At 33.4% G+C, this 26,794-nt stretch overlaps 1 protein-coding gene across 1 annotated transcript; it reads left to right on the forward strand.

Annotated features, from left to right (window-relative positions):
- Window positions 1-52: 52 nt before the first annotated feature.
- On the forward strand, window positions 53-26,441 carry LOC114333660 (zinc finger protein ZFP2-like). The gene is made up of 5 exons (XM_050653922.1): window positions 53-297; window positions 6,708-7,259; window positions 10,675-10,918; window positions 13,614-13,803; window positions 18,087-26,441. Exons 1-5 carry the CDS (start codon window positions 139-141, stop codon window positions 18,655-18,657), a joined length of 1,716 nt encoding a protein of 571 aa, XP_050509879.1. The 5' UTR covers window positions 53-138; the 3' UTR covers window positions 18,658-26,441.
- The last annotated feature ends 353 nt before the right edge of the window (window positions 26,442-26,794 follow it).

Genomic DNA, 26,794 nt, shown 5'->3' on the forward strand with positions numbered 1-26,794 from the left:
GAATTTGAAGAAGACCCATATGTCACATTTATTTGACACTGACACTTACTTTACTTATAAAATTAAAAATAAGTCAGTCAAATAAAATTAAACTAATATTTTTGTTTAAAATAAGGATATTACCGGGTTAACTATAAAATGGAAGGAATAGTCTTTTCTTTAAATTTAGAAAAAATATGTAGAGCGTGTTTAATCGAGTCCGATTCAATGTTTTCAGTCCATAGCGCTTTATTAGAACAAAATTGTGAAAATATACCAACAATTGGAGAAATCCTTACAAATATCTCAAATATAAACGTAAGTTTTTATTTATTTTAACGATTTTAAGTAAAATTACTATAACACAATTATATAAAATATAAAAATCATCACTAGATTTTTAATGGAACAAATAATCAATATAATATCTAGGTTATTGATGTACTAACACTAAAAATTAAAATTTGTATTTCATTGATTTTTGAAACTTTTTAAATCACTGATTATTATTATAAAGATAACTTTTGCACAGTAACATTTTCCGCAGTTCATATAAAACTTGTTTTATTTGAAATAAATAACATATTGAAATTAAACTAAAGATCTAAATAGTTTCTCTCGCTCGTCACTCCTATGGCGCTACAGCCAAAGCCAGGCTCTCTCAACATCCTCCTCCAATCTCTATCCTTGGCTGCTCTCCCACTTCCTTGGTCTTCCCACTAACTAGCCAACATCCCATTATAGTTCCACTAAGTGTCCTACTAGGTGTTCTGTCAATATCCATTCTTAGAAGGTGACCTACCCTGCACAATCTTTATATTTTTGCATAATTGGCTATAGAGGGTTCTTTGTAAGATACAATTTGTGGTTGAACCTTATTCTTCATATTACATTGTCACAAATGGGTCCAAATATCCTTCTCAATATGTTTCCTTCAAAAGTATTGAGAAGGTTTAGGGTGGTATTATGTCTAGCTAGGAGGAACTTTGACAGTCTGCTGCAAAAAGAACATGCTTTTAGCACCTAATTTATTAAATCTTGTCCAAGTATACTTTCCTAGAGCATGGTCAGGGGTTTTGTCAAATTAGTAAGACATCCCAGAATGTAACATTTGTTGCATTTATGTAAAGTGATGGTGAAAAGTAACATATAACACACTGGACATCGGACTAACAGATTAAAATTAAACCAGCTGAGTACCGGTTTTATTTTAATTTTAATCTATTTTTCGATTGTCTGGTGTGTTTGTTATATGTTACTTTTCACTATCATTTTACATAAATGCAAGAAATGTTACTATATTCTGGAATATCTTCCTAGTTTGACGAAGCACCCCTGAAGATGCTCTAGGAGCGAAAGTATACTTGGGCAATTACTGGTGTTTTCTAAAAGGTTGTTAAATATGTGCTTGTGTATACCATGTGTGTTTTCTTCTTCTTATGGTGCCCTGCACCTATAGTGCATTGGGGAATTATCTTAAGGTCAGACATCTGTCTTTTGCGGCATCCAAAGTTCCCCAGTGTTAGTTATGCCTCTCCAGTTCTTTATATTTCACAGTCAATACATTTGTTTGTGACCTTCTCCTCTCTTGCTCTCAATCTTTCCTTGGATGATTAGTTGAGAGATTGAATATTTTTCCTCTCTTAGAATATGGCCCAGGTATTCAATTTTTCATGCCTTGATCAAGTTGAGCAATTCTCTCACAGTATTTGCTCGTCTGAATACTTCCTCGTTTCTCAACCTTTCTGTTCACGGTATGTGGAACATTCTTCGCAAAGGTCCACATTTCGAAGGCCTCCAACTTATTAATGAAAGACACTTTCCACGTCCATGTCTCCATGCCATATAACAATATGGACCATACATGTGTGTAACTATGTGTGTACAATATGATATTCTATTGAAATCAGAATTTCATGTTTTGTAGTAGAGCATTCAATACTACAATTCAGGATGATTGATTAGTAGGGTAAAGCTCAATAGCTCCGCTATAGTAATAGATAGCAATAAAAGTTATAACAAAAATTTTAGCCACCTTTGAGCGTCACATTACAAAATTAATTAGAATGTTACAGGGTGTTCGATAACACAGTGGCAGATCTAACTTATGTTTTTTTAAATGGAACACCCTATATTTTATTTTATATTAGAAATCCTGTTAACTTCTCCATCACAAAAATATAAAGGTTTGTAATGTTATACAGGGTATTTACAAAGTTATAACCAATTTTGTATGAAAATCGTAACAAGTTCAACTCCCTTTATAAATAAAAATAAGCACAACAGCAATGATCTATTAATGCCATATTTTTTATTTATTGTCAAAATTTTTAAGAATTATGGATATTGCTAATTTTCTTTATATCAAATACAGGGTGAGTCAAAACGCAAGTACATTATTTTCTCAGTAATGTTAAATGGAACACCCTGTACTTTATATCATTATTGAAAAGTAACATTAACATACTTTAATTTTTATATAACATTCCCTATGCCCAAATTTATTAATTTTCGAGACATTTTCATTTTTCAGAGCAAATTATTTTAGGTGTTTAAATTTATCTAAATTTTAAGTAAGCCATGACTGAATTGACAATTGAAGATTACCGATTATCAATCCGGTAATCAATGTAACACTATAGCAAATAAAGAAATAAAAATAATTTATTAGTAATACATTTTACAAACAAAAACACAACCACTACATGCAACATTTTTGAAACAATTAAAAACTATCTTTGTATGTAAATGCAACAAATAAACAAAGAAAATTAGTAATAAATTTTACAAAAAAACACACAAACACAAAATACAATATTTTGTGAAGACAATTAAACGCTACTTTTGTATGTAAATGTAACAATGTAACAAATAAAGAACGAAACATAATTCATCAGTAATACATTTTGCAAAAAAAACATGTTTGAAAAAATTAGAAGCTACTTTTAATAAAATATTGTTAATATTTAATTACATAAGGTGTTCAAGATTATCTCCTAACACATTTATGTACGCCTAAAAATGATCATTGAATGAGCTACTTACTCTACGGAGCATTTGTAAATTAACACATCGAAATACACTTTGTATTCTATTTTTCATCTCATCCCTTGTTGTTGGAGGTATTTTATAAACTTCATTATTAACGTAACCCCAAAAAAATCAGTCCAGTTTATTAAATTCTGGTGATTTGGGTGGCCACGCTACTGGTCCATTGAAAAATGAAAATATCTCGAAAACTAATAAATTTAGACATAGGGAATGTTATCTAAAAATTAAAGTACGGTATTGGTACTTTTCAATAGTGATATAAAATACAGGGTGTTAAATTTAAAATTACTGAGAAAATAATGTACTTGCCTTTTGACTCACCCTGTATTTGATATAAAGAAAATTAGCAATATCGACCATTCTTGAAAATTTTGACAATACGTAAAAACATTTGGCATTAATAAACCATTGCTGTTTTGCTTATTTTTATTTATACAGGGAGTTGAACCTGTTACGATTTTCATATAAAATTGGTTATAACTTTGTAAATACCCTGTATAACATAACAAACCTTTATATTTTTGTGATGGAGAAGTTAACAGGATTTCGAATTTAAAATAAAATATAGGGTGTTCCATTTAAAAAAACATAAGTTTGGTCTGCCACTGTGTTATTGAACACCCTGTAACATTCTAACTAATTTTGTAATGTGAAGCTCAAAGGTGGCTAAAATTTTTGTTATTAACTTTTATTGCTATCTATTACTATAGTGGAGCTATTGAGCTTTACCCTACTAATCAATCACCCTGTATAATTTTAATTGGAATTTATAGAAATAAAAGGCAGATTTTCGAGCATCTAGTTTATTAAATCTTTCTCAAGTATACTTTCGCTCTGAGAGCATCATCAGTGGCATTTCGTCAAAACAGGAAGGTATCCTGTATTTTGACGAAATGCCCTGATGATGCTCTAGGAGTCGAATATATACTCAGGCCAAATTTAATAAACTAGGTATGGTTTGTTCAACAGTAAATGGTTCAATATAATTACTGCGGTCGTAAACATTATTAAATTTATCTGACCTGGCCCATTGTTAAGACCCACCCGGAGCGATAAGCAATTGAGGTAGACAGAGTTGGTCTTTTGACAATTACAATAATTACGACTACAAAAACCAAAAAAAATTTGATGTAAAATATTTTGCTTTGCCTTATATACCCGAATAGAAATTAATGTTTTCAAATGAGTTTTAAAATAAATTAAATCTATTTTAATTGCTAAGATTATAGAAAAACAAACATTCAAACATTAATAATAATTTGTGGTTCTGAAAAGAACCGTTTTTTTAATAGTAACATTTGTAGATTTGATGAAAGTATCACTCCACACATAGTTCCGTTTCGCTATCGCTATCCTCATCTAAATTAATTATGATCGGTCCAATTATATTATGATGTACACGAACATATCAATTTTCTTTACCTACTACGTGTCGGACTGAATTTCTCCAACTATTTGGAAGAATATCATTGACACATTTTCTTATTAACTCTACAACAGTACTACTTAACGTTGGAGAAATATTTTGTGACCTCACGTTAGACTTCAATTCGTGCCACATATGTTCTATGGGATTAAACATACAATAATAGGGTGGAAGCCGCAGCACTGTATGTCCCATTTCCTCTGCCAATGTATCACAAACATATACTTTTTTTTATAGAAAATGCCTTTAAAACTTCTAAAAGCTCTTGTTTGGTATAACATTCTTCAAAATACATATCATTAGTCTCCATGTAATTTTGAATTTCCAATTTAGTGTTATTCGAGTTTGGAGCCTTACTTAGGTGGCGACTGTGATAGCTTGCATTGTCCATTACTATTACGCTATTCTGAGGAATGTTTGGTATTAAGATTATTTTTGAACCATTCTTCAAAAAGTTCTGCCGTTGTATCTTCATGGTGGTCGACGCAGGAGTCTTTAATGTTCTTTGCAGAAAGCCACAGGGCATTTGGAACCCAACCATTTTCTGATCCAGCGTGTAAAATCGTTATTCTTTACCCTTTATTTGACGGAGCTTTTGTCTTACATTTACCGGACGGATCCGCAAATCCTTTAGGTCGCGTTGAATGTGTGTCAAACCATGTCTCGTCGAGGTAAATTATCGGACGATTTTCAGAACGGAATTTTCTTATCGAATTTATATACTCATAACGCCATTTTTGTAATCTATGAGATTCCATAATTACTTGTCTTTTGTCAATAACGCCATTTTTGTAATCTATGAGATTCCATAATTACTTGTGTTTTGTCAATTATTCGCGGTGTGCAAGTACTTGGAAGGGGAAACGAGAAACGACCCTGCGCGAGTCGCGGAGAAATATTGCAACTATCTTAATAATTCATATTGTCAATTGAAATTGTCAAATTGACGTATATTTCATACCTTCTGTCAATGAAGCAGAAAAATTATATATTGCTCCACAATATTGATATGATATGCAATTATTATATAAAGGTAAATTTAATTAATTTTATTTTGCTTGCAGTACTGCATTTTAATTACTAATTTTATTTACTACATACAATTGTTGACGTTTTCATAATATAACCTGAATCTTATTTTTTCTTCTTATTATTTTTTTGGACTATGGCCTTGACAATTATCCAGTAACCAGGACTAATATAATTGGCCAATATAATTAAAAGTGCGAATTTTAGTATAGAGCGTAGAAATAGGGGTCGCTTTGCCGAACTTGCACGGTCCCAATACGATATCGAAAGCTCATACTTTTCAAAATTGTCCATAAGCTGGTGAGGCTACAGCTTATTTGGGTTTCGTCAACATTGAGCCGTTGCTTCAGAGCTCTTAATGTAGGTATGCGTTGCTCTTCGTACATGGTATAGACTTTTCGACGTATCAAGTCCTTATCGGCTTCGTCCATACATTTGGTGGAACTGAAATCTTTACGTTTTTTTCTTGTTTCTATAGGGTTTGATGTAATTCTTTTTACTGTGGTCAGAGGTATTTTCGTCAAATCGCATATTTCACTCGTAGCGGAAGTTGTGTCAAGTCCTCTTTTAAGTAAGGTACTGTATATAGTTTTTACAATTTGCTTTGCATCTACAGATAAATGTTTCTTCTTTACCGGAACACTAGAAGAAGCCCCATTATTACTATCCCACGGACGGCACATAATGATAGAAAACGTAATGAATAAAATGAGTAATACTACTTAACACTTCCCGTGATACATAAAGACTAACAAATTTTATCAAGAAATCGTATTTTAATACTGGTGGGTTTTCAGTTCCATAAACTTATTATATAAATACCTGAAAACCACTTAAAAGGTGATTAAATAGCAACCCCGTCGCGCACTACAATCGAATTCGAAAAACCCTTTTAGCGGTACAGTTTCGTCAATATAAGCCTAATCTGTATTAATGAAATTATAATGAGTTTGGATTGTACGCAATTAAATCAACATTAAGAAATGAAGATTGACAAATTTTACCAGAAAACATATTTAAATTTTACCTGAAACCGGGCCTTTTATACTATTATCGGCTAATCCAGGATGTTTATAGTGGTAACTAATTGATCTTAACCATTTACTGTTTAACATACCATACTTGAAATCTGCCTTTTATTTCCATAAATTTCATATATTCGAGCATCCAACCTATATTATAATTCTAATTTACGAGAAATATTTTAAAATAGTTTTTTCAGGTTGAAGATGAAAAATTACCAAGTATGATATGTACCAAGTGTATCAACAGTGCTCACAACGCCTATAAATTTCAACAACAATGTAACAAATCTCAAATATTGTTAGAAACATATTTACAACAAATTAAAAATATGGAAATAAAAGATAAATTTGAAACTGATAATACACTAGATTTAAATGAAATAGCAGCTATCGAAAACACTCTCGAGAAAGAATGTGAAAATGTTACAGATAATGGAAATTTGGTTTCGGATGGATTAATAAAGGAGTTCATACAAGATGAATATTTGCCGAATGACGATTTAAAAGATGGAGAAGAAAGCGAAGACTGTGATGATTTGAAAAGCTGTATACCGTTAGGAGAAGATACTGTTGACCAATTGATAAAGGATAACTTTAGAGTTGAGAATTTAGAACTGATATCTCCAAAATTAAATTTTTGCGGATTAAATTTAGATGAAAAACATTCCAAATCGATTAAAAATGAAAAAGTTAGTAAAGAGGTACCTAGTATGAATTATTATAAAAGTTTTGGAGAAGATGGTGAGGAGGTGAGTGTAGAAATTATTATTGTTGTTTATAAATCAAAATTCTACAAGTCTACAATTGAATCAGTCGTTTTAGAAACCCTACATGTTCAAAAAAATCGATTTTAGTTGTTTTGCACTTTTAACAACTTTAGATGTAGGGTCACATGTTTCAAGAGAAACCCGACCCTGTTTAACATACCAAATAAACCTAGAGAGTTGCGAAATTTTTCTGAATCAAGAAAAACACTGTCAACCCCGAGATGTTTTTTGCACTTTTCCACAACTTTGCTTTTTTGAACATGTTGGGATTCTCAAATGACCGATTCCATTGATGGGCTTGGTGCAATAACTATCCACATGTACATTGCATAGTTTTGTGTAAAATGTGCATAAAGCAAATCTTAAGGACTCTGGTATTAACATTTTTTGTGCAATAACCGTCCGTGTTGTTCTACATTGAATTTCTTACACACTACGCGTAACGTTTTTGTTCCAAACTGTGTGAAGGTATTTTTGAAGGCAAGAAATGTCATAAGCTTAATTTCGACAAAAGTGGTCTTTGACCGGTTATTGCACTAAACCCTTCATTCAGTAGCGTATCTAGAAATTTTCTGTGGGAGGGGAAATTTGTCTTAGGGGGGAACTTCCAATGAAGCACCAACCAAAAGACATAAAAAAGATAAACCCAAACTACATAAAAGACATAAATAATTACTTATTATACATTAACGACGTTCTACACCTTCGTTGCGGGGTATGCCTCTCAGAGGAAAAGGGGGGAAACTTATATGCAAGCAAAAGTTGGTAACAATGCATTTATAGCAGAATACTCAAATCATATGTTTCAGTATTGAATACTTTATAAAAATAAATTCTAATAAATGACGGAAATTACGGAATAAATTATAATAAATAAATTAAAAAAAAGAATGTGTGTGTATTTTGTACCCACGTAAGAAGATATTCTTCTATTATATAGGTAATTTAAACGAAGTAAATATACTTAACAGGTTATTTGTATTTTATTTAAACATTAAACTAACTTTCTTATCTACCACTTTCAAAAAATTTTTATTAAAATAACGAAAAATAAAAAAAAGTATGAATCGTCCAGGATTAGAACCCGCGACCTTCCGTGTGCTTCCGTTCTCTGTCCCACCGCTCTGCCAACTACGCCATCGAGCCACTTGAATTGACACGTAAGTTTCGGATATGATTACACAACACGGCGACAAACTGTAAAAATGTTATGCCTACATATTTTATTATTTTACTACAGGGAAACACAAATCCAAAAACACAAGAATTATAATAAATAATACATTTCCTAAAACCACTAATATATTCTTTTAATGACTTATTTGCACGGTTACAGATACATACATACCTATCTTGAAATATTAGCAATGAACTACATACTGTCAGAACTACATACTGTCAGTGTGCGCAGGCGCGTGGTTGATGTACAGTTTTACCCTCAATCGATTCGCCGCTAAAGAAGAATATCTTCAATAAATGGTACGGTAAACAATCCTAATTTTTTAATATGTTATTCCTTACAAAAAAACCTTTAATTTAAGCACAAATAATTAAAAATCGTAAATTTGGGTCAAAAGTTATTAACTTTTTAAGAATTCCCATAAGAGCCCATGTTAAAACTTAACTTTGACCCTTAATAGTAATTAAACGGCACGGCAAAACAATTTTTTAAAAATCAAGTATTACTTTTTTGAAGTAAACTATCACATACTAAAATTTCATGCAAATCCTTAATTCTTTGGCGAAGGTGTAGAACGTCGTTAAGTTCCCTTAATCTTTCTAACTAGCATGTTTGTTGGGTTGAATTTGTCTGTCTGTGGTGTAAGTTTCATGTTTCACCAATTGTTTTCTTTAATTTTGGACCTTGTTAGGGGGGGGGGGGGAATTTACCTATTTTCTTTCACCATAGATCTGCCACTGCCTTTCATTGGTTATTAAATGCAAAATTTATGAACAAGACTATAATTCAAACATCATAGATTTAATGACATCATAACCCAATGGTACAAACTTGACGCCAAACAAATACCACAGCAGCTACCGGCTATACTGATTGTCTTTGTTTTTAAGCATGTGAAACAAAGATAACTATAGGAAAAGTCAAACAATAAGGAATGCACGTCATTTTCCCCTTGTTGCCATATTATAAATTTGAAAAAATACACTCACCGACACAAAATTCCGCCACCCAAAATTTTTGTTTAAGTTTGACAATCTATAACTTTATTATTTGTACTCCGATTTTCAAGATTCTTGCATCAGTTTATAGTTACATGTATTGATGTCGTTTGTTATTATTCCGGTAAAATTTTTTTTTTGCTTAGATGGCATTATACGGGGTTGAATGGAAGCGTTGTTTTTCTGCTAATTTAAAAAAAATCTGTGGAAAAATTGGTGGGCTGATTTTGTTTCATACTCCTTTTGTATTATCCTGAAGGTATTACTAAGGTTTTGTTTTTTGAATTATCCAAATATCTCTTTTCTTGTAATTAAGAGCTGTAATAAAAACACTCCTTAATTCAATAGCGGATATTCCTCTATACTAGGGCCATAACGGTACCAAATTTTCTGGAGGTCTAGGATGACGGCAAATTTTTAATTCATCCCATAAATGCTCAATAGGATTGAGATTTGGGCTGCATGCGGGCCATTCTAATCTTATCAATCCAATCTCTGAGTCAATCAGTGTTTTTATTTACAAAAAATGGTAGAGCTCTTACAAGAAAAGAGATATTCGGATAATTCTAAAACAAAATTTTAGTAATGCCTCTGGGATAATATGACAGGACTATGAAACCAAATCAGCTATTCCATTTTTCCAAAAAAATTTTTTAAGTTAAGAGAAAATACATCGCTTTCATTTACCCCTGTATAATCCCATGTAAGCAAAATTTTTTTGTTACCGGATTAATACCAAATGATATCAATACATGTACCTACAAACTGGTGTAAGAATCTTGAAAATCGGAGCACAAATAATAAAGTTATAAACTGTCAAACTTAATCAAAAAATTTGGGTGGCGGAATTTTGTGCCTGTGAGTGTATATAGGAAATAATCAGATTTTTGGACATTGTGACCTATTACATCGATCATTTCATTGGCTAGAATTAGGTAGTGATGACATAATATAAACTCGTCACTAATTCTAGCCAATCAAATGCTCGCTGTAATAGGAATGGCATGTCAAAAAATCTGATTATTCCTTATATATTTCTTCAAGTTTAGAATATGGCAACAAGGGGAACATTACGTGCAAGCCTTATTGTTTAAAACTTAATTCTTTAAAATTGTTTTGCATATTTGCGTCAATTATGTGCATATATGGGCACATATTTCCTCTGTTTTCTGTATTCTACATTCATAATGTCCATTAAAAATACAAACCTTTTTTTCAGGTATATACCTGTAATGTTTGTGTCAAGCCCTTTAAGTCTCCAAACAGTTTAAGAGTGCATTTAAAGTCCCACGATGAGGAAAAACCATATGTATGTACGCAATGTAAAAGAGGTTTTAAAGTATATTGTGCCTTAAAACACCATATTCGTAGTCATTCAGAGGAGCAGCCATTTGAATGCAAGGAATGTGGGAAAAAATACAAACACTCTGGGACTCTTATTGCACATATGAGAATTCACACAGGTAAGTGACACAAATTGTCTGGGTGGTGTGTGTCAGCAATTTCATGTTTCACCAACAAGTTTTACAGCTCCTAATGTAAAATAACGTTTTGCTCTGTACTTCCATTTTTTATTTGCGCCCAAACCACTTCTATAGGGTCTAAGTCTGGATGATATGGTGGACATATGTTCAGACAAAAACTCACTCAATTCACAGAGAAAAAAATTGGGTACCACCAGAGCCCTTATTCTTGAATTTCGGTAAGAGGTTTCTAGAAATGGTAAGAGAAAGTGACGTAAAAGTAGGCGTGGCTAACCTAAAACCGAAAATGCTGTAATCTTGAAACAAATTCTCTTAATTTTTCGGAGAAATGTCACTCCCCAAGGGAGTAACATTTTCTATTGATAGTATGTAAGAGAAATTGGAAATGGGAGTGAAAATAACAATACATAACCCTAAAAAAGCGGAGAGGTGTCAAAACCGTCTATTTTATTTCTATCTGCTTTCTTCAATATCCATGTTTCCCATGCATATGGGAAAATTAAAGCTCTTACCAGCTTTAACTTTGTTTGCATTGTTATGGTTAAATTTTTCCAAATTGTTATATACCAGTTTCATCATATTCATAGCCGTTTTTGCAATAGTAAATGTTCTATGTATGTCTCTGTCACATAATATAATGTTTTCTGTCTGAAATATTTTAGCTGATCGGATTGTATCTCTTAAGCCTCTGGTTTTTAATTACAATTTATAGATGTTTTTTTTATTGAGAGGGTTCCTAATGTCATAGCTACATCTTGTTGTTTTACACAGAAATTTATCTTTCAATCCACAAACTTTTATATGCAGATTTATGGATAAGTTTCTATCTACATATCTATAGAATAATGTCTATTACATATCTATACATAGATATTCCAGTAAGTAAAAAAGTTTGAATTATAGGGGTTTCGTGCTAAATATTGGGAAGTGCTTCAATAAACAATATTTACGAATTACAAATGGAAACAGCTCTATAATTAACTATTCTAATTGGGAAATTAGCCACAATTTAATCGAAAAAAATAATTTTATTAATGTTTCGACTTCCAATTCGGATTAATGATATTAAATACTAATATTTTGTATTTTGACAAAGACGTCCGAATTGGAAGTTGAAACTTTAACAAAATTATTTTTTCAATTAAATTGTGGCTTATTTCCCAATTAGAATAGTTAATTACAAAAATGTCACAAAGAAATAGCTTCAGAACTCTATAATAACGTTCAGTGAAGATGTCACACATGTATTTTGTCATAAAATGGTAATTATTTTAGTTCCAAAGTGTTAACAATTCGAGTTGTAAATTTTGTAATTTTGTAACTGATTTTTTCCTAAGCGTTTTATTTTCTCAGTTGCAAACAGTTAGATTTTTAAATTTTACACTTCAGAGTTGGCCTTGAATGTTAAAAATTTTTTTAAAGACTGAATGTCCAAGGATAGGTGATGAAAGAAATATTTTCGTACGAAGGCATATAGATTATTTTCCTGTAATGGAATCTTATTACTGCTGAGCTCGCACACAGAGAATATATTTAAAGGGGGACTTGAACATATCTGAAATGTATCAGTTGTGTCTAAAGCAGTGCACAGAAAATAATTATCAGTCTATTAAAAAGCATTTATATGGAAATATTTTCTTTCAATACTAAGTACAATATTTAAATTTTTTAGCCAAAAATAGATGCATGTTTTTTCTGTGAATATTTTAAAAATCTATCCAATGAAGAGAAGCTGAAAAAACTGGAAAGCTTTGATCCTCACATTAATAAAAAGAACCAAAGTCAATTAGAAAAAGAAAACGATTTAAAACTGTCTTCTTCGTCAACTGTAGTATGTTGTATTAACTTGCTGGCAGTTCAGGTTGTTCCAAACGGTGACAGAAGTGATTTTTTTTTTATAAAAGAGGGCTCGCCTGTTACAATTACACTGTTAACAAAATAGTTGGTTTTTTGCTAAAATATTTTTGAAATATTCTATTACAAGAATATTCGAAAGAAAAATCCTCAGACGAATTATGGGCCCTATAAGAATGGAAAACGGAGAAGTGAGAAGAAGAATGAACTATGAACTAAGCGAAATAATGAAGAGAGAAGATATAGGTAGATTTATTAAAGCGCACAGACTGAGATGGCTGGTGGACAGAGAGAGAAAGAAAAGAGAAGGAGAAGTGGAGAGAAGGAAAAACGACCTACTGATTAAGAGTGTCACCAGATTGAAGCCAGAAACTGAAAGACCAACGAGAAGACCCAGAGAGAGATGGGAGGACCAGGTCATGATGGACATCAAAATCCTGAAAGTGAGAAAGTGGAGGGGACTATGCACATATCGAAATAAGTAGAAGACAACTGTAACGAAAGCCAAGTCATACTACAAATTTTGACACTATAGAAGAAGAATGCGGAGTGGTTCACCGCTATAAGCGAATCAGAGAGCTCTAAGCAAGAGCGGCAACATTCATTCCATCTGGAATGAAAAGCCTTGATGATGATGACGTGGTGGAAGTTTTAAGGAAATATGTCCATACTGTTACAGTAACCAATGCAAAAAAATGTGAATACCATGGAATAATAAGCCTTGTGAGCCATCTGCTGAACACTTTTTAAAAGTTATACATAAAAGAACTTGTACTTCACAGTAGTTATAAATTCATCAAAAATTTTTGTTGATTTTTAGGTTCCAAACCATTTTTGTGTACCATCTGCGGTAGAGGGTTTAGACAGGCTCCAGATCTTACTTACCATATGAGGACACATACGAAGGAGAAACCATACATGTGCAACGTTTGTGGAAAAACAATGTCAATGCAATGTCATCTTGTCCAACATATGCGATCACATACTGGAGAAAAGCCTTTCAAATGTTCGTAAGTATCAAACTTTAAATTAGTAATGTATTCATGACATTTCATGAATCGTCGTCCAGGAAATATTCCAACGAAAGTTGGTTCCGTGTACTCAAAATGTGAGTAAAATGAAAAATTAAATACAGAATACAGTTTACGTTTCATTTCGGTTTAAAAATGATCCATCATCCCCATACGTACGTTTCGGTCTCTCCAGGCCTCCTCAGCGGGACTACATGAACACCTCTGAATCGAATCGAAACGAAACCAAACTGTCTATTTAAGCTGAATTATAAAAATAATTCGCGTATCCGACGCTATAGCGACATCTATTAAAGAAAGAGAAGTCCGAGATGTAAACAATAAAATGGTACAATTTATAAGGTAAACACTGCCTTGAGTAATTGCAAGGTGGATCGAGTAGCTCTCCGGTTATCACAACCGGTTGAATTGGGATACACAGCATCTTAGTAAACATCATATTAAAAATAAACCTTTTAATAATTAAATGCCAGTGGTAATGTTTGTTTTTAATAAATACGATTAACATAGTTTTTGCATCGATGCATGCTAGTATTTGATACAAGGTCGAGTTGCAATAATATTCAGTGGGTGTTTATTAACAGTCAGCACTTTTGAATCACGTTCACCTTGGCTTACCAAAACAGTAAATAAACAATAATCGACTTTAATTATATTTTTACGAGAACAGATAAATCAATTAGCAGTTGAGATTCCAGGGGGTAACATCGATTTCAAGTAAATACTATACCACCAGTTACTTTCTGTGATATATTTAACGTGTAAATAAATGTATTAACAACGAACGATATTTACTACATCAACCCTCATAGTCGGGATAACCACCCCTAAGTATCCAGGGTGGCTCAGAAGACAGGAGCCACCATACGGTCCCAAGCCCGGATAAAATGTGGAGGGTTGATTGGCAATGTTAGCAACATACCAATCGGAAAAACGAATACTGCTCAAAGAAACAATGTGAAGCCTCGGAATCGGATTTATCATATGAAGACGACCATGGCGAGAAATAAGGACAAAACAAAAACATTGATGAGAATTACCACATGGAACATCAGATCACTCAACACTAGAGATCAAGAAATCACCCAAGTATTAAAAGAGAAACAAATAGATATACGCGCTCTACAGGAAACAAAAAAGAAAGGAAAAGGACAATCAAGATTAGGCGAATATATACTAATCTACAGTGGAGTAGCAAAAGAAAACAGGGCCAAAGAAGGTGTAGCATTACTAATACATCAAAAATACCAAAATCACATCAAAGAGTGTCAATATATATCGGAAAGAATTGTCACAGCAAAAATTAGAATGGAAAAGGAAGACCTGAACATCATCGGAGTATACGGCCCAGAAAATAACAAGCCTCAAACAATAAGGGAAATCTTTTATGACGAATTACAACAAGTAGTAGATCAAGTTAGAGGGAAGATGATAATACTGGGGGATTTTAACGCTCGAATAGGTAACCAAGTAATACCCGGAATTAAGCAAAAACACAAAGAAAATGTTAAAAACGAAAATGGAGAACTGATGATAAACTTCTGCGCAAATTACGAACTTAGAATAAACAACACATTTTTTGACCACAAAGACCAACACAAATATACATTCAATAAAACCCGTGGACAAAGATCTATGATGGATTATGTTGTAACCAACAGAGATATACATCCATCAAAAATAATCGACGTAAGATGCCTCAACTCAGCAGATGTAGGTAGCGACCATAGCCTAGTATTATGTAAAATAGGAATCATTATGAAATATTTCACACCTAAGAGGGCAGCACCAACACAAACAAAAATTAAAGTCGAAGGACTACATACGGAATCTACGAAATACTTATACAGGAAAAGAATATCAGAGAAGATTGCTGAGAATGGAATATTAGAAAACGATAACATCGATGAAAGCTGACAAAAACTCAAAAATAACATAATCGACGCTGCAACAGGAGAGAGAAAAGTAACGAATACTCACATATTAAAAAAGAAAACCCCGTGGTTTAGAGAGGAAGTTAAGATAAAATGCCAAGAAAAGAAGAAAGCCTTTTTACAATACAGAACAAAACAAACACAACAGGCATACAACTACTACAAACGAATCAGAAACGAAACGAATACTTTAGTGAGACAAATAAAAAGGGAGCACCGGCAGAGTTTCTCAAAACAGATGGAACACGACTTCTACGGAACACAAAAAGAAGTATGGAGAATGATCAGAGGGCAAAGAAAGGAGATGAACGAATTAATAAAAGCGAAACACATTCAGAAGGAAACATGGGCAGACTACTTCCGATTTCTATTTGCTAAAGGCGACGATAATGAACCACCAACACCTGAAGTTACGACAAACGAAGAAATAAACATCGAGGAGGGGGAGGTGAAGAAAGAATTAAGGAAATTAAAAAATAGAAAATCTCCAAGAGAGGACAGAATATCGAACGAACTCCTAAAATACGGAGGACAAGATCTAATTAAACAATTATTAAAACTAATACAAAAAATAATAGAACAAAATAGAATACCACAAGAATGGAGATCAAGCATCCTAATACCTCTCTTCAAAAAAGGAGACAAATCAGACCCGGAGAATTACAGAGGGATTAACTTATTAAACACAACATTAAAATTAACAACAAAAGTGATAACAAACAAATTGAATGAAATTATAACATTAGCAGAAGAACAACAAGGTTTTAGGTCGGGAAGGTCATGCACTGACGCTATATTTATAATGAGGCAAGTTCAAGAGAAATCGTTGGAATACAACAAACCGGCATATTTATGTTTCGTGGACCTTAAGAAAGCATTTGACAGGGTCACATTAAAGGACGTTATCCACTTGTTATACTCGAGAGAGGTACCTCTGGGAATAATTAAAACGATAGAAAACATCTACCAGAACAACACAATAAAAGTAAAAGTGGAAGATGAACTAACTGACCCAATTGAAGCCGGCAATGGGATAAGACAGGGGGATTCCTTTAGTCCTTTATTGTTCAACCTGATCATGGACAAAATAATAAAAAAAGTAAGAACTAAAAAAGGATACCAAATGGGAGAAAAACAACTTAAAATAATCTGCTATGCGGACGATGCAATACTAATCTCTCAAAGTGAAGATGATTTACAACGTATGCTGCACCAATTCAACATAATCGCCAGAAAATTTAACATGTTAATTTCCTCAAAAAGACAAAATGCATGGTTATAGCAGCAGATCCAACAAGATGTAAATTGGAGCTGGAAGGTCAGATAATAGAACAAGTGATGGAGTTTAAATACCTAGGCATCACACTATCTAGCTACGGAAGGCTCGAAACAGAAGTGGAAGATCAAGTGAATAGAGCAAACAGAGCCGCAGGTTGAATGAATGACACAATATGGAGAAATAAAAATATCGGAAAAGAAATGAAAGGCAGAATTTACAAAACAGTCATCAGACCAATAATGACATACGCGGCAGAAACACAACCGACACAGAGAGGACAAAAAAATTGCTCGAAACAGCGGAGATGAAAACCCTTCGAAAAATTGATGGTAAGACTCTATGGGACAGAGCTAGAAGTACAGATATACGACGGAGATGCAAGGTGGATAACATGAATAACTGGGTAAGAAACAGAAGAATAGAATGGAATGACCACATCAGCCGAATGACAACAAATAGGGTAGTCAGGACAGCGAGAGACCGTTGAGAGAGACTCTATCTATTCGTCCAGGAAAAATTCCAACCAAAGTTGGTTCCGTGTACTCACAATGTGAGTAAAATGAAAAATGAAAGACAGCTTATGTTTCATTTCGGTTTAAAAATGATCCATCATCCCCATACGTACGTTTCGGTCTATCCAGTCCTCCTCAGTGGGGCTACATGAACACCTCTGAATCGAAACGAAACCAAACTGTCTATTTAAGCTGACTTATAAAAATAATTCGCTTATCAGACGCTGTAGCGACATTTATTAAAGAAATGAGAAGTCCCAGATGTAAACAATAAATCTAAAACCTCTCGTGGAACCACTTTTCTCCAATTTTTCCTAGTCGAATAGACGGAATGTGATTGCATATTGTAGAGTCCATTTCGTCTCCTTTATTCGTCGTCTCCTTGCTTTATAAATTGTAAACGGCAGAGATTAAGGATGCAACCAGAAAGTGGTTGCACGAAAATTTTCAGATTTATTGTTTACATCTAGGATTTCTCATTTCTTTTACTCTATATAAGAGCACTTAATAAAATAATTGTTTTACTAACAATTTCAGGGAGTGCAGCAAGGCTTTCCCCTCATCAACAAGACTGAAACGCCATGCAATCGTCCACACATCTCTAAAACCATACAAATGTACGGTATGTAACAAATCGTTTAACAGAAGTAACAGCCTAAAAGTTCATTCAAAAACTCATTCTGGGGTTAAAGCCTATACTTGTTCAATTTGCAATAAGAGCTTCACATGGAACCATTCATTTAAAGCTCATCAGCTAACTCATGAAAAGACTGACATAACGAAAGACGATAACAACACTAACAGAACTTTGTCTCAGATTAACGATAATCCATTATCGTCCATTAATGAGAATTCTGCATTGCACACGAATGAATCTTTATTGAATAGAAATGACAACTCTTTAGTTGACTTTACGGCCGGTAGTACTTATCCGAATGACAACGTACCACTAAATGAGTCTTTTGTCATATTTACCAACAGCACTGAAGAAGTTGGTAACGACGCATTCCAAATATGTACTTATGCTGCTGGTGAGAGCGATCTATTGGACACATTTACCCTTTATTCGTCAGATACAGATCAAAAAATAACTTCTGGAAATTCGTAATTTTCTGATTAGCTAATTAATCTATTTGCTTTACTTATTCATTAAAGTAACAATCGCTCTGAAGGATAGAAGAAGAAAGGCAGAGTTGATATCATTAATAAAGTACACACATGAATAAAGACGCGTAGTACATTTTTTCATAATTTGTCCAGGAGAGTTTAAGAAATAAAAAAACCCATATATGGAGTATATCTGAAGCAAAAGTATGCGTCAATGGGCATTGGAGTCACTGAGAAGGTCCTGCGATTTTTCTTAGGTAGACCGTCCGTCGGTCAGTATAAGTCCCGGGCCTAACTGGTAAAACAACAGTTTTTTTGTTCCTTATTCGTCAAAATAATTTCCTTTAGCGATGATACAATCATTCCAACGCTTTTCTAATTTTTCTGTGCCACCCTTGTAAAACGATTTATCTTTGCCTTCTAAAAAGGCTTTAGTTTTGGCGATTACTTCCTCACCGATATATCTTGCTACTGAGCATCTTTTTAATATCGAAAAAAGGTGGTAATCGCTGTGGGCTAGTACTGGTCTACGCGATGGTCATGGAAGTAATTCAAAGCCCAATTCGAGCATTTTTGCCATCGTTTTCATCGACTTCTGACACGGTGCATTGTCTTGGTGAAACAACAATTATTTCTTCAACAAATGCGGTCTTTTGTTTGCGATTTTTGGTCTTCAAACGCTCTAGTACACCAATATAGTATAGTTGCTGTTGATTATTTCTCCATGTTTCAAAAAGTCAATGAAAATAATTCCTTGTGAGTTAAAAAATACATAGGCCATAACCTTGCTTGCGGTTTGTTGCGTCTTTGATTGCTTTGGAAGGCTTTTTGCGGGTGCTATCTACTCAAATGACGGCCGATTTAATTCCAGAGTGAAGTGATGGATCCATGTTTCATTCATTGTGATCTTCTTCTTCTTTAGGTGCCGTGTCTGTATTCAGACGTTGGCCGTCATCATGTTTACAATTTCTTGAAATCTCTCTCTATCGGCTGCTGCGCGAAATAATTCTTCTACTGTGCAGCCACACCATTGTCTAATATTACGCAGCCATGAAAGTTTCTTTCGACCAATCCATCTCTTTCCCTCCACTTCTCCTTGTATTATAAGGCGAAGCAGATGGTATTTAGGTCCTCTAATTATATGGCCGAAGTATTCTGTTTTTCCCCTCTTTATAATGCTTATGAGCAGACGTTCCGAATTCAGCATTTGAAGGACATCTTCATTGGAAGTGTGCGAAACCCACGATATCTTTAGGATTCGTCGATAGCACCACAATTCGAATGCTTCTATTTTGTTTAGCATTGTGGTTTTTAACGTCCATGTCTCACAACCATACAATAGGATAGACCACACATAACATTTCAGCACCTTCTTTCGAATATTCATAGACAGGTTTCTGTTACATAAAACTGGTTTCCAGGTCATAAAAGTCTTCCGTGATATTTCGATCCTAGTTATTATCTCTTCATCAGAGTCACAATTTACATTTAACCAGCTGCCAAGGTACTTGAAATGATTTACCCGTTCTAACTCCTCTCCATCAATAGAAAGCTGACCTTGATCTATATTAATCTTTTATATTATTTATCTATATTAATTGTGATCTACTGACGCAAAAACTTCGACTTATTCCGATTAATGTCGAGATTCATCAATTCGTTGTTGTTTTTGCTCTGGTATGAGAAAACGCGGCACCCATTTGCAAACCAGCTTTCTTGTACCTAAATGTTTATGTATGAGAGGTCGAAATGCTGTCCTTTGATAACTTTAGAGTGTCATCTATCTCTTGTAACTTCACTTTGCGGATTTTCAGAATCATTTTTAGCATTTTTTAGGGAATAACTGCATCATTTGACCTTCCGGGTTATAAATATCACATTATTCTAATCTTTAATTATTATAATCCATTGTTAATATACCCTATTCCACGAACACACGCCTGTTTTAGATTACTTCGACAACGAATATTTTACTGTGCAAAATAAGAAGAACGAAAGTAAATTGCAAATTACATTGTTGTTTATTGGAATAATTATTAGCGCCATTTACTTTCGTACTTCTTATGTTGCACACTAAAATATTCGTTGTTGAAGTAATCCAAAACAGGCGTATGTTCGTGGAATGGCCCATAAATATCACAAAAATAGCGTTTTGACAGTATTCTTTTGAAGGCTTGGACTATCGAAACGTTAAATGGAAAATGATTGGAGTCGCCATCTTATGGTTAGGCCCGGGACTTGTTGACCGACGTAGTATATGCGGTTTTATGTTTCCTATCAGAAAATACCTGACGAATTATAATTCTTAAAGATTAACACTATCGTTAGTGTTAACGTAAATAAGATGAGACTTATTGTTGAATGACCATGTACAGTATTATCTGTATTTTGGTTGACCTATCATTTCTCATTGTGACTAGCAAATTTGTTTTATTCTGAGAGTTTGTTATGTGTGAAATAGTAAATGATGTAATCATGGAAGCTATAGGTATTGTACTATGTATATTAATTCCTGGACAAAATTATCTCACCACTTGATCTTTAAAGTTGTATCTTATGCATTTTAAAACGGTCTAAAAGTAAAGATCCCAATAAAGATAATTTAAGGCCTTTATCTTGAATATGAAGAATTTAAAACTGTTCATTAAAAGAATGACTATGATCTAGATGGTGAAGTCTGTACATAGAACCTGTTTTTGTATTATTGAAAGCCCTTTTATGTTCTGCTATACTTTCGTTAAAGGTTCTGACAGTTTGACCGATGTAAGTTTTTGGGCAGTCCCTACATCTAAGTTTATACAGGGTGATTCATTAAGAATGTCCAATCTCTGAGTTATAGATTCTAGACCTCAAAATATTAAGATTTAACCCAAATCACTTATATAAAATGTGCCTCGTTACTGAGTTACAGGGTGTTCTATTTAAAAATTTAATAACCAGTTTTACCCAGTACAGTGGAACCTCGATATCTCGGATTAATCGGGACCGCGGCCGATCCGGGTTATTGAAAATCCGGAAAAAATTAATAAAATACGGTATACTTATAAATAAAGTACGTTATAATTAAAATAACATGAAATATATATGCACAGCACACATCTAACTTACCTATAGTTGTATAGAGCAGCGATACTCAAAGTGTGTTCCGCGGAACCCTAGGGTTCCGCGATACCACTGTAGGGGTTCCGCGAGAATTAAAAAAAAAATTCAAAACACCTCTTTCTGTTCGACTTTTCTGACGCGGTATAGCACGATTCACGAGGCGTGGTCGAACCACAGGTCGAACTTAGTTGCCTCCTGTTGTCTCATACAATTTTACTAGCCTGTCACCGCTAATACACGACTTGGTGTGACCAAAGAATACCCCAACCAAGTTGGTTGGGGTATTCTTTGGTGACTTAGTCCTTAGTACTGTCAGTAGTCAGTCGACAATTAGGGTTCGGAGCGAAAAAAGTGTTTATTTTTCTACTGCTGTATTCTGATTGTATTAGTTTTGTACTTTTGTTGTTTGTGATTGTACGTTATTTTGTGGTTTTTAATAAAGAAGAATATGACGTTGGCTTAAAGGCGTTAAACGTGATGCAATAACATCTTCTACCGAAGCCGAATGTTCGAAAGCAGTACACGCGGAATATGCAGCAATTACCGGTCACGACGATTATGCAACGACGTCAGTTCCACGGTTTCAAAGGCGAAAAATAGGAAGTTTGATGACACAGTTTCGGATTTGTTGATTCCAACGGTTCACCTAACTGCATTTTATGTAGTAAACTATTTTATAATAGTTCCAATGGCACCTGCTAAGTTGCGCCGACATTTAGAAACTGTACACCCCGAGTCTAAAAACAAGAATAAAGAATTTTTTATACGTAAAAAAGAACAGTTATTGGAAAGTCAAAAAACTATAATGCATGTAACCAAAACTTTCAATGAAAAGGCCACAGAGCCATTATATTATTTAGTTAGCTATCGCATTGCACAAGCAGGTGAAGCGCACAATATCGCTGAGAATTTAATAAAAACCATGTGTGTTAGACATAACAAAATGTATGATCGATGAAAAATCTGCAAAGCATCTTTCTACTGTACCACTATCGAACGTTACTGTTTCACGGCGTATTCATGATCTGGCCAGCTACGTCAAATAAGAACTACCTAGTTACACGTCTACAAAAAACACGATTCGCCTTGCAAATAGATGAGTCTACTGATGTTGTTGGTCTGGCTATCCTGCTGGTAAAACAGCAGGATTGGTGTCACGAATAAAAAATAAAGCTCCTAATTATAGCTCCAGCCATTATATCCTGCATAGACAAGCACTTGCGATGAAGAAAATGCCGTCAAATCTAAAATCAGTTATGGATCAAGCAGTAAAAAGAATAAATTTTATCAAATCACGACCATATTCCCGATTGTTCTCATTATTGTGTGAAGATTATGGCAGCAAATATAAAACACTGCTGCTCCATACAGAAGTGCGATGGCTGTGTGGGGGTAAAACTTTAGCAAGGCTATTTGAACTTAGAGCCGAGTTACAAATGTTTCTTTCAATTACTTATTTCAATTTGAAAGACCGTTTGTATGATAAAACTTATATGTTCCGACTGTCTTTTATGGCGAATATCTTTCAAAAACTGAACGATTTAAATTTATCATTGCAAGGTAAACAGACAATAGTGTTCCAGGCCTGTAACAAAATAACTGCGTTCAAAAGAAAATTAGATTTTTTAATTATTTGCGTCAGAAAGAGAAAAATAGAAAGCTTTACATCATTCAGTTCGTCAGCGATACGGACTCAGAAATGTTCCAAGATGATGTATTTGAAGAAATAGTCAAATATCTCACTTCCATGCGTGCATCTTTTGATGTATTTTCCCGAAGAACAGAATACAAAAATGAAACTGAATTCATGGATTCATAAACCCAACTTACAAAAGCCCGAAAATATGTCAAACGAGATATACGAATCTCTTTTAGAAATGTCATCAGACACATTTATGGAGTGATTGTTTAAAACGACGCCTCCCAGAGATTTTTGGTGCAGAATCCGTGATGAATATCCAATGATTGCCAAAATGGCTGTGAATATTCTTCTCCCGTTCTCAACAACATATTTATGCGAAACAGGATTCTCCACATATGCAGCCACGAAAACAAAATACACAAAATGAGACTTCAAATTAATGTCATCTATCAAACCTGATATCAACCAATTGATGAAAAATAAGAAAACAGTTTCATACCTTCCATTAGTTAACAAGTATGTAAGTAATAAGTAACTGTTACATTGGAATTTGATTAAGCTTATTAATAAAAAATACACTTTTAAAAACTATTGTAGGGTTCCGTTAAGTATTTTACTTTCCAAAAGGGTTCCGTCACCAAAAAAGATTGAGAACCGCTGGTATAGAGTATAGTATAGAGTATTGTTCATTTCTAGGTAAAAAAACTCAGTCAGTTTCGATTGTGTTAATTTCGTCTGCCATCGGAAAAATGTTATGTTATTTAAGAACAGTGGCTCTTTCATTGTTTAAAAGACCATTGTTTAAAAAATAATTTTTTAAAAGACAGTTGGAAATAAATAAAGGAATAACAGGTGCCTGTTATTTGCGATAGCCCCAGATAATTAACATCGCTCTGCCGCCGCCGCCGTGTGTCATGAGTCATTTTTACTATCGTATAGTTCAAATTACACAAATATCCATTATCTCTCAAATATTATATTATGGTCGAAGCGAAGTGTTATCAATCAAACTCGATATTTTTAAGACATTCCAGAAGAGGCTACAGATAAAATGTTTTAACATAATACATACATTTTTATTATTGAAATGTTTGTCTGATGAAAATCGGTCCGGGTTAGCCGGACTTCCGAGTTATCGGGGGCCGACTTATCGAGGTTCCACTGTACTTTAAAACCATTTGACATATCCTTGTCATACTTTGCACAAAGTGTAGTTGCCGTACACCCTACTAAATTATGATAAACAAACATTTCTGGCTACTACCAGAGGCGTACGACAGGGGACAGTGCGTGGTTTACCCTTCCCAAATTCTGCGCCACTGGCGAAATTGCTATTTTAGCGCAATATTTCGATTTTCCAATACTTTCTATGTAAATAATATACTCTTCATTCGTAACGTTAAGGTCATTAGTTTTCGAGATATTTGAAGTTGAAAATGAAACTTTACAGTTATTTTGATTAATGTATTGTGCCCCTTCATTTTTAACTTCAAATATTTCGAAAACTAATGATTTTATCAATACGAATGAAGAGTATATTATTTGCATAGAAAGTATTGATAATCTAAAAATTATGCTGAGATGGCAATTCCATCAGTGGCGTAGAATCTGGGAAGGATTCAACCATCCATTTTTCCCCTGTACGCCTCTGGTAATAGCCAGAAACGTTTATTTAACATAAATTAGTAAGGTGAGCAGTACCTACACTTTTGGCAAGTATGATACGGCAATTTCAAATACTTTTAAAGTACTGGGTACAAATAATTTTTAAATCAAACATCCCTATTACATAAATATTAACTATTTGTATCCAGTATTTTAAAAGTATTGGACATATCCTTATCATATCTAGCAGATAGTGTAGATACTGTACAACCTACTAAAATATGTTAAATAAAACTTTCTGGCTAGTACCAGAGGCGTACGACAGGGGAAAGTGAATGGTTGACCCTTCCCACATTCTACGCCACTGGTGGATTTACTATTTTATTGCAATTTTTCGATTCTCCAATACTTTCTATGCAAATAATATACTCTTCATCCGTATCGATAAAATCATTAGTTTTCGAGATATTTAAAGTTAAAAATGAAGGAGCACAATACATTAATCAAAATAGCTATGCCGTTTCATTTTCAACTTCAAATATCTCGAAAACTAATGACTTTAACGTTACGAATGAAGAGTATATTATTTACATAGAAAGTATTGAAAAAACGAAATATTGTGCTAAAATAGCAATTTCGCCAGTGGCGTAGAATTTGGGAAGGGCCAACCATTCACTTTCCCCTGTCGTACGCCTCTGGTATTAGCCAGAAAAGTTTATTTATCATAATTTAGTAGGATGTACAGTACCTATATTTTCTGACAAGTATGACAAGGATATGTCAAATAGTTTTAAAGCCCTAGGTAAAAATAGTTATTAAATTTTTAAATAAAACACCCTGTAACTCAGTAACGAGCCACATCTTATTTAAATGATTTGGGTTAAATTTTAATATTTTGAGGTCTAGAATCTACATCTCAAAGATTGGACATTCTTAATGAATCACCCTGTATACACAACTGTGAATGCTCTTTCTTTTGGCGCTTGTTGTTCTTAAGATATTTGCTTCTAAAAGTTGTTTGTTCTAAAAACTAATTGTGTATATGTAATAGAACGGAAGGTACTAATTTAATATCGGTTCTCTGTTATTGACCTAAATTAATTTAAGGGTTTGTTTCCCTCATGCTGTATTTTATTAATTCTATTCCTTTTTATTTACCATTCAACAAAATAGCAGTGGTGGGATAATTTCGTCCAGGAGTAAAATTCTTATATATTTTCGGATGTTATGATTTGTGTTTAATGTTTTATATATTTTTATATTATTTATTATTTTATATATTTTTACAGTATTTATTTATTTATTTTATTTGATATTATATTTTATATATTTTTACCTGTGATCTTTTGCAATTATAACTATAAAGTATTATTTAAATAGTCAATCTGTTATCTATCTACCAAATGTGATATATATGTATTGAGCTTAATCTTAGAAAATTTAATATTAATCAAAATACGCTTTTTATTTGTCATATTTGTCTTAAAATGTGTTTTAAGATGTGTTGAAATACAAATGTGTTGTAATACATTGTTTTTCTTAGCATTCTCATTAGAAGAATCTTCCTTATCCTTAATCCAAGAAAGAAGAATCCTTATTCCAGAAGTGCATAAATTATATAAATCAAAAGAATTAAAAGCATAAGGAGAAATTACGAAGGCAAGGATTAAGACATGGCAGAATGCTTGGTGATAATTTCCTACGAAGACTACAGTTATTCTAGTCTACCTTAAAAAAAAATCATCGATTTCGCGTAAAAATCATACAGGTTTTGGAGGTTCTGAAAGGT

Source organism: Diabrotica virgifera, chromosome 6, assembly GCF_917563875.1.
Source record: "Diabrotica virgifera virgifera chromosome 6, PGI_DIABVI_V3a".
Lineage (NCBI taxonomy): Eukaryota > Metazoa > Arthropoda > Insecta > Coleoptera > Chrysomelidae > Diabrotica > Diabrotica virgifera.

Excerpts from the sequence above, each read along its gene's own strand:
- LOC114333660 (XM_050653922.1), top strand. The coding sequence starts at position 139 with ATGGAAGGAATAGTCTTTTCTTTAAATTTAGAAAAAATATGTAGAGCG. Across the intron at positions 7,260-10,674 it reads TTGGAGAAGATGGTGAGGAG|GTATATACCTGTAATGTTTG; the intron begins GTGAGTGTAGAA and ends CCTTTTTTTCAG. Across the intron at positions 13,804-18,086 it reads GAAAAGCCTTTCAAATGTTC|GGAGTGCAGCAAGGCTTTCC; the intron begins GTAAGTATCAAA and ends TAACAATTTCAG.